This window comes from Salvia splendens, chromosome 5, assembly GCF_004379255.2.
Source record: "Salvia splendens isolate huo1 chromosome 5, SspV2, whole genome shotgun sequence".
Taxonomy (NCBI): domain Eukaryota; kingdom Viridiplantae; phylum Streptophyta; class Magnoliopsida; order Lamiales; family Lamiaceae; genus Salvia; species Salvia splendens.
The window spans coordinates 43,342,332-43,352,110 of NC_056036.1; the positions used below are offsets into that span (position 1 = coordinate 43,342,332).

Sequence of the window (9,779 nt, forward strand, 5' to 3'; positions counted from 1 at the left end):
TCCGTTGAAACCCCAGATCTGGAATGTAAGCTCGATTCGGAGCTAGTCGTCACTGATACGCCGGAGACCATGCTCGATTCGGAGCTATACGTCCCTGATACGCCCGATGCTTGGCTCGATTCGGAGCTATACGTCCCTGATACGCCCGATGCTTGGCTCGATTCGGATCTCATCGTCCCTGATACGCCGGGTTATGGTGTTGATGATTCCACCGTGGTGCCTGAAACACCGCGGGTGAAGAGGCGACGACGGCCTGTTGAAGAAGATGAGTGGTTCAAGGAGATCCTCTTGATTCTCTTGCCTGGCATGAAAGACCTCCTCTAATGTTGTGAGTTTTTAAGAATCACCCCCCTATCTAGGGTTTGGAGATTCTCGTTTGGTCTGATTTTGGGGGTTTCTGTAGGGTTATTTTGAGTTGTTGCTGTTTAAGCCACCCCCATTTTGGGTTAGGAGGTTTGATCTTGCCCTATGCGCTGAAATTAGGTTTGTTGGTGGAATTGAATGTTTGTTGGTGGAATTTGTGCATTGGGTTGTTCTGTGGTTATTGTATTCTGTTTAAGCCACCCCCAGTTTGGGTTAGGAGGCTGAATCTACTGATATGTGATGGAATTTCAAAAATTAGTCTCTGCTGCTTTTATGATGATGTATGTGCTGGTTATTGTGAGTGAAAAGACACCCCTTGGTTAGGTTTGGAGGCTTTACTTGCTGAACTATGATGAAATTATTCTGAGTTGCTAATATGATGGTGAATTGTGGCTATACTTGGTGGAATATGCTGTTTGTAGTCTCTGTGATGATGTGTTCAATATGGTTAAGTTAAAAGCCGCCCCTTTAATAGGTTTGGAGGCTTTACTTGCTGCAATATGATGAAATTATTCTGAGTTGCTAATCTGATTGGAATCGTGGCTATACTTGGTGGAATATGCTGTTTGTAGTCTCTGTGATGATGGGGTTTGTATGTGTTCAATATGGTTAAGTTAAAAGCCACCCCTTTAATAGGTTTGGAGGCTTGTGTCTATACCCTATGATGAAATTTTTCTGAGGGTCTTGTATCATCATCCTATGTGCATTACATTAGGTATGCACTATGTCTATACACCAAAAAAAACAAAAACAGCAGACCCTAACCCAAAAATAATAGGGGCTGACCAACACACCAAAAAAATCAGACTACCCTATTCCAAAAACATCACTTTGGCTTACTTAGATGCCAAATGCACTTGACAGGTGGCCTATATCATACACTGGCCCATAATTGTTCTCTGGCATTTGTAGCCATTGTAGAACCTCTCTCACAACATCCTCCTCCACCTCAAGCTGATTGGGCAGTCCCACTGTTCTTTGTAGCCTATCTTTGTTGATGTGTGGAACTTTGTAGCCATTTCCACCCCTGCACCTGAGGATTTCAGTGAGGCAAGCCTGCAAGCTTAGGAATACTCTGTTGAGTGTTTGTGGTGAAAGCTCTGCAAAAGAGCTACACACATTCCCCACAAGTTCATCCACAGTCTTGCATGGTTTCTCATACTGCAGTGACTGAATTGCTCTAAAAAAACCCAAGTCTAAGATGTTAGTGTCAGGGGAATTAGCTGGTTGACAAATCAGTTGGATTCTAAATCCATCTGAATTGGCAACAGCTTGAAACTCTGGATCCATGGCTGTTATGTGTGGGGTTGCATTATCTTGCTGAATGTAGATGTCTTTACTTGCCCAAACAGGCCACCTGGCCTTTATTGCAGGTATAATCTGTCATGGAGAACAATATGGTTAGCTAAATGATGATCTTTCATGAGTTGTTAAGATCTGATAGCATGAAAAAGTTGGATATACCTTGTTGATCAGGCAGTCCCTCATCACTTCCTTTGTTACTGAATGGACTGCCTTGGTTTCCATGGTCCCTCTGGGCCTGTTCTTTGATCTCCTCTGTGCTGGCATTACTTCAGTGAAGGGAAATATTCCCACCTTACCATCATATGTTGGCTGTCCATCCATACCAAAATGTGGTCTACTGACAGCACACATAAACATAACTTTGGTTATGAATCTCTTGGATTTGCATGCCCTATATGGCTCATCCTCATCCGGCAAGAGGTAGTACCTGTCTGAGGCCTTAGTCATATAGAACCATTTTTCATCTATATGCACTACATTGTGCATGCTTTGATATGGAACTCTACCTTGAGTAATTTGTGGTTGAAGTTGACTAAGACTCCATCTAACCCTTGCTATCTTATTGACATTGGTGAGTGCAGGTTTGATTGCATTTGTATGTGGCCTTAGTTTACCATACTTTACCCACTGACCTAATGTGCTCTTGCTAACATTTAATTTGACAGCCATTTTTCTCAATGAAGCTCTCTCAAGAGTAGATAAGTTTCTAACCTTTTCTTCATCAATTTTTAATTGATCAGCATGATGGTATCCTTTAATCTTTCCTTGCATAATTGCAGGTTCTCCCCTTTGCATCAGCTCCTTGGCTGCCTTCCATACCCTGTACACGGTTTTCCTACTAACTTCAAATGCATCTGCTGCTTCCATAACAGCCCCTCTTGCGAGCACTCCATCATGGCTGTGCTTGAGTAGAAACTGCACCATGTTGTTCTTGATGCTGCTATTCAAGTGTTTTGTTGGCCGCTGCCCAATATCCATCCCTATGATGAATTTTTTCTGAGGGATTTACATCAACAAAACTGTTGGGAGCTTTTTTTGGGAGTTTTTCAGATTGAGGTGGTTAGAAGTGGAGTAAATGAGTGTAGGTGAGGTATTAATAGCAGCTTTGAAGTTATACTTTTAGGAGTTCAAATTTCCCTCATTTTTTTTGTAGAGGGAAATTTGATTTTTAGCTTTCCCTCTTTGTACTTTGAATCAATAGCAGTGACTGAATTGTGTATGGTGAACATATTTCAAGCTAATTTGATGAATTATGATTTGAAGGGTTTTTTTATTATGTTGAGTGTAAATTTTAAATTCAGTGTGAAGGGTTTTTTTATTATGTTGATTTAAATTCAGTTTTAAATTGTGACTTTGGGAGAAAAATCGAATTTTGGAAGCATAAGTAATGCAATTGAATTGAATTGAAGAAGCATATTTAATGCATATATGAAGGCAGCAATTTTCAAAATTTTGAGAGCCAAAAAATTAACAAACTTGAAGTGGGTCCCAAATTCCACTATCACACACCATTTATTACACACTCTAACAACTTTCTTAAAACCCGTGCCATGGAGAAATGAGACTTTTAATGCTGGACGGAGGGAGTACTATATAAAAGTAGGACTCGTTCTTCACTAACTTTTTCAACTCAGTTTCAATTATATCTCTTAAAATTTGTGCCCGATCAAAATGTGACAAAATTTAAGGGACGGAAAGAGTATAGAAAATTTATTTGATTGTGATGATTTAGATGATTAAGCCTATTAAAATAAGGGTCTAACTTATATCAAGAAAGAGTTTTTATATAATATTGATTCACTTGAATTTTATATGGTTTTAGAGGGTAGTTTTGCTTGATTTTGATCATATATTGTGTACTTTAAGACATGGTTATAGCTACTTCTCTTTTATGTTGGTATTTTGACAATTTTGTGAAGAATGTGTAGAAAAATGTACAAAATATGTGGATGTGCAGCAGCTTTGGTTCGAGACAGTTTTTATGGAGAATTTGAAGTCCGATTCGCACATAATGCATACCATTCTCTTCGTCTTCGAAAGAGCTTCGCGTGGATATCTTAAATATCTCAATCGAAGTTTGGTAGAAGAAGTTATGACCATTTTACCAAGACTGCGCGGAGCAGTGACATAGTTGGCGACCCGCCAGCAAAACACGAGAAAAATGCCATAGGCAGCTGGCGACTCGCCAGCTTCGACGCACACCCAACCTGGCGACCCGCCAGCTTCGTCCGACAGTTTATTTCGCGCCCAAAGTCAACCCTAGGTATATATATGCCTAGGAAACGCCTCCAAACACAACTTACACGCCTCCCCACCAAAAATCCTAGTTTTTCACCTAGGAAGAAGAGAAGAACGAGCAGATGACGAGTATTCATCGCAAGATTGAAGACGAGGCCTCCAATCCGCCCAATCCAATTCTAGGAGTTTCTACTTTTAGTTTTATTCTTGTTCAAACAATGTTTTTGATTATTCCTATAAATATTTCTCTGACTTTTGTGATGAACATGAGTAGCTAAATTCTCCGTAGAGTTCTACGGGGGAGATACAATGATTCTTATGTTTAATTGATTTCCTTTTTCTATACCTTGGCTCATGTGGTTATTTTGATTTCTTCTGTGCTTATACATTTATTTGACTGATCTTCTTATAAATGCATGTGGATTTTACTACAAGAACTGAGAAGTGAGTAGTTTAATTTTAAAGAGAAGAAATTGACGTCTTTGCCAATATAATCGAGAGATTTTAGCCTTTGAATGAAGCTAAGTATCTTAGGAGCTATTAGGAGTTGTTGCCTTAGTTCTAGGAAGGAGACTTCGGTTCTAGGTAGCAATCTACAAATTATATGCTTCGAGAGAATATATAGTTTTACCTTAGTGATAGCTTAATAACCCTTGAGACCCTTTGTTGGCATAGTTTGGGAATTAGTTGAGCATATGATAGGTGTTATCGATCCCGTAGGATTCTACCTTCATCATCCTTGATCTACATCCATCGTTTTTATTTGCTTTTAGTTCTCTAGTTATTTTTAATTGTTTTTAACTTTGCTTTTAAGTAGATTTAAAAGAGCCAAAACTTTTCGATTCATCTAGATAGTAGTTGAGGTTGGTTCGTGGTAACTCATTGTCTCTGTGGATACGATATTCTTGATTACTATTTGCTACATTAGCCCCGTACATTTGCGGGTATACCTTTGTTAAAAATAAGTCGAGTCAAATATCAGTATTCGGTTTATTTCGTATGCAATCTATCTGTATATTCTAACATCAAGAACGAGTTTTGAAAAAAGATTCAGAATACCATTGAGAAGCTTTTTGGCGGGAAATGTCAAAAATAACAGAAAACTTTAATTAGTTTTTCTTAATTTACTTAGGAAGTATAATATAAAATTAAATCCTTGAATGGGAAAATGTAAACCTATTATAATTATTGGAAGTATCAAAAAGTTGTCTGTGAATAAATACATATAGATTCGTAACAATTTTGCATAATAGTGTTCCACGTTCCAAGAAAACTATTTGAACTACTCTCCTCTTATCTCAATTTTTCTCATATTTGACGGGTAATATAAAGAAATAGTTTGAACTTTATTAATAAAAATGGATAGAAAAAATTAGTGACATACAGATTTGATTTTTATATATCAGTTTTGTAATAAAATATGAGTTGGAAATAAATTAGTGGAATGTAATAGTGAAATAAAACATTTATCTTACAGACATGGTCTCTCCCAAATTAGCTTGGATTCGGACAAACAATGATAGTCCCTCGGGGGATGATGAGCTCTTGAGAGAGGAGCACCTGGCCTATGCGGAGCAGACGGAGGAGCTGTTCCTGGTGTCACGTTTTATCCACAAACGCCAACACAAAACTCAGTTTTTCAATACAGATAGAGTTAAAAAGGAGGAGGAGGATGGATGGATCAAGACGTACCCTTCATCTTCATCTTCGGATCTCGCCTTGTTTCTTGGAACCAACCACGCTTTTACCATCTCCCATTTCAACCCCAATTCTATTTACTTCACCCACCATAAACAACATCATCGTCAGAGCATCCGCAATGGAGGCTAGTGAACCGGCTAGCTGATTCGCGGGCGCTGGCCGGTCCGCTAGCCTACCATTGCAGCCGGCTAGAGGCAAATCCGTGAGCCCACGCCGATTCGCGGACGCTAGCCGGTCCGCTAGCCGCTATTGCAGCCTCCCGATTGGCTAGCGCATGTGTTTTTTTAATTTCCGAAACTCTATGTATACGCGATCTGCACGTCATTTTCATTCGCACCACTTGTTTTTACGAGTTTCTTTCTATCTTAATTTCTGTACAAGAGCAATATCGCGAAATGAGTGATGTGGGTGGCAGCGGCGTGGGTGGTAGTGGTGGTGGTAGTGGTGGGGATGCTGAGGAGTTCAACCGGCGATTTAACGAAGAGTTGGCTGCCTATACGTCCCGCGAGATAAATCGGCTGATACAAAGGGGCTTGCAGCCGCAGCATCCGGCGGTACCTCGACCTATTGTCCACCGCCGAACTTTGGTTGATCAGTATCACGTCGCTGCACATCAGCGGCTATATGAAGACTACTTCGCTCCGGAGCCGTGGTTTGGGGCCAACCTTTTCAGGCGGCGTTTTAGGATGTGTAGCTCACTGTTTATGCGTATCGTTGACGCTTTAGAGCGTCGATATATGTGTTTCCGATTCAGGCACGATGCAGCTGGCAGACCTGGCCACACACCTATACAAAAGTGCACTGCGGCAATCAGGCAGTTGGCCTACGGAGGGGCGACAGACATGTGGGACGAATACCTCCACATCGGTAAGTCGACTGCCCGCGAGTGTCTGGAGTTTTTCTGTCAGAGCGTCATCGAAATATTCAGTGAGCAGTATCTTCGGAGCCCTACCCCCGAAGACTGCCAGGATCTGATTCAGATGCACGGGGAGAAGCATGGGTTCCCGGGGATGTTGGGCAGCATAGACTGTATGCATTGGGAGTGGAAGAAATGTCCCACCGCCTGGAAAGGGTTCTACACGACCGGCTACAAGGGAAAGAATCCCACGATGATCCTCGAGGCTGTGGATTTGGCATGCGTATTTTGGGGTAGCCGGGTCAAACAACGACCGCAACGTCCTCAATTCGTCGCCCATTTTCAACGAGCAGTGCCAGGGCGTCGGTCTGGCCATCAGTTTCGTCGCCAACGGCCAACAACACGATATGGGCTACTACTTGGCAGATGAGATATACCCTAGGTGGCCCGTCTTTGTGAAGACGATCAGATGCGCATTAGATGAAAGGAAGGCCTACTTTGTGGAACGGCAGGAGTCGGCCCGCAAGGACGTGGAGCTGGCATTTGGTGTGCTCCAGGCTCGATGGGCGGCAGTTAGGGGTCCAACGCGTTTGTGGCATGTCGACTGCATTGCTGATATAATGTACGCATGTATTATCATGCACAACATAATAGTCGAAGATGAAGGTGTACAACTGACTAGTTGGGCCAATGCTGATGAAGCCTGTCCAAGCCACGGCGTGGCCACCCCCAACGTACGAATGGGGGTACCTCACGATGAAGCCGGCCGCCTCAAGGCACATGCCAACATGCGCTAAGTGGATGCTCATATTCGACTCCAAAAGAATTTAATTGAAGAGTTGTGGGCGCGGAGGGGTGCACGGCAATAGAATTTTTTTTATGTATTTTTTTTAATTAAGTAATTTTTTATGATGAACTTTTTTTAATTTAAATAAAATGATTGCATTTTTCCGTATCTTTGTCGTAATTTTAATTCTGTATCTGTGTGATTGTAATTTATATGAATTTGTTATTTTGTTTTATTGTGACTAGTCCTAGTGCTAGTCCAGTTTCTTGTCCCCTATTGTGCAATTGGGTGTCCTAGTAATGTGGCAGACAATTTCTAGTCCGGATGATGTAGCAGAAGGTGTCCAGTTTCTAGTCCAGGAGTCATTGCGGATGCTCTCAACTAGATGTCGGAATATACCATTGCGGCGACCGTACTCTCTCAAATTGCTTCTATCCCTTGCTTCACACTAATACTACTAATAGTATCGCTCCCCCACCCATTTGGTTTACTCCAACACTTAGGTTCTTTTTTTTTTTGCTCTCGGCCATAATGTTTTTATCCCTCTATTTATTTGATTATACTTAATTTAGGATGTGCTTGATATTTATACACACGAAGTCCTGGGGAAAATCGGGTTTCTAGGCTATTTTGCCACTAAAATAACGAAAATGTACTCATTTTGTTATCTCTTCCATAAATGGGAAAAATGCCACCCGCGTTAGCGGGTCTATAAGTAAAGACGCCAACATAGTTGGCGTTTTATTATGTTCGTCGTATTTTCTCCAAATACAGTTAAGTTAAATCACGCCAACTTGGTCGGCGTGTTTCTGTTGAATCATATATCAATCAAATCTCCCCCAAAATTGCGAACCCTAAACACTTCCCCCCCCCCCCTAACGCAAAAACCCTCCCCAAGGTGGAAAAACCTTAAGGAAACCCTTGCTCGGGTCGACCCAGTGGTGGATTTGAGCGTGGAGATTTCGATTTTGGCTCATTCTTCCGAACATTAGTTTTCCTAATTGGTTAGTATATCAAATTTTTGACTTATTCTTCCAAACATTAGTCTTCCAATATTTGATGGATTGTTATGATAGCATATATTGTAGTGTAATTAATATAATATTTTGACCAATTGTTATGGTATTATATGTTGTAGTATATATAATTTTTGACCAATATGTTGATGGATTATTATGATAGTATATATTGTAGTGTAATTAATAGAAATATTTTGACCAATTGTTATGGTATTATATGTTGTAGTATATCAAATTTGTTACTAATATATGATGGATTGTTATGATAGTATATATTGTAGTGTATTTAATAGAAATATTTTGACCAATTTTTGGTTCACTCTACATAATGATGAATGTAAAAATAATACATATTTATTTGTGTTTTACATTATTGCTGATAGTATGACGTGGTGTGTCAATTTATATTCGGGTGGAAAGATAATTCCCGGAGCAGTTATTTCATATGATCCTCCTTTTGCTAAATGATTCATTATGTTGGATGAAACTATTTCGTACGATGAGCTTGTGGAAAAAATTTGTGAAAGGATGGGGATAAGCATATATGAAAACAAAATTCAAATAATATGGAAACGTACTATATGCTTTGGATCTGGAGTCACGTTTATAGGTGCTCTACTAGAAGAAGTATGCATGCAACTAATGTTTAGTGAGAGTATGGTTATAGGAGGTCAAATTGAATTATATGTTGAGTATTCGGCAATTACTCAACAAAATAGTCAGCATGTCATAAGTTATGATGTTGGTACGTCTACGAGAGCCCAAGAACCATGTTTCGCTGCAACACAAGATTTTGATGTTGGAGGCGTGCATTTAGGGGACAGTGACAATTGTGATGTGGTGGAGGACATAATTGGTCCTGATAAAGCCGACTTTCTTGATCCACAATCACCTTATGATTCTGAAGATTCCGACCCGGATAGTACAGATTCAGATGGTGATCCGTCGGATGATGAACACTTTGTTGCTTCAAGACCATCCATTCCACTTAGAGAAACAACAGTCAAAGAAACAGTGGTTGGATAAACATCAGTTGGTGGAAGAGCAGATAGAGGAAGAGTAGTTCCACAGTTCCCACAGCGTGGAATGAACTATTTTCGCACCTTACCAGGTCCATATGATAGTTTTGATCCAAAGAACTTTGAGCCTGATGATCCCAGTGTGCATTATTGGAGTGAAAAAAATCCTAGCAATGTCGGTTTGCATACTAAATTTAGAACGAAGTTGGAATTGAAGGCAGCTGTGACTCATTGGCATTTGGGAAAAATCCGACAATATACAGTTGCTGAAAGTAAAGGAAAGAGATGGCATGCAGTTTGTAAGTGGCCACAAGGAAATCCGAAGGATACCTCATTACCAAAATGTTTGTGGGAGTGTCGAGCAACATTGATAAAGCATGATGAACACTGGCAAATTAGAGTGTTTAGCAATGCTCATACTTGCATGGGGGATCGTAATTATAATGGGCACGCTAATCTTTCGTCGGGTATGATAGCGTTGAGACTTGAGT

General features: G+C 40.5%; 1 protein-coding gene across 1 annotated transcript; it reads right to left on the reverse strand.

The window, feature by feature from the left end:
• Nucleotides 1-1,203: 1,203 nt before the first annotated feature.
• On the reverse strand, nt 1,204-2,646 carry LOC121804336. Its single transcript, XM_042203822.1, has 2 exons — nt 1,828-2,646; nt 1,204-1,743 (listed from the first exon to the last, which is right to left on the reverse strand). Exons 1-2 carry the CDS (start codon nt 2,644-2,646, stop codon nt 1,204-1,206), a joined length of 1,359 nt encoding a protein of 452 aa, XP_042059756.1.
• Nucleotides 2,647-9,779: the final 7,133 nt, after the last annotated feature.

Bases quoted from the DNA above. Each gene is read 5' to 3' on its own strand.
- LOC121804336 (XM_042203822.1), bottom strand. From the start codon at position 2,646: ATGGATATTGGGCAGCGGCCAACAAAACACTTGAATAGCAGCATCAAG. The intron at 1,744-1,827 runs GTATATCCAACT...TCTCCATGACAG, and splicing joins GGGACTGCCTGATCAACAAG to ATTATACCTGCAATAAAGGC.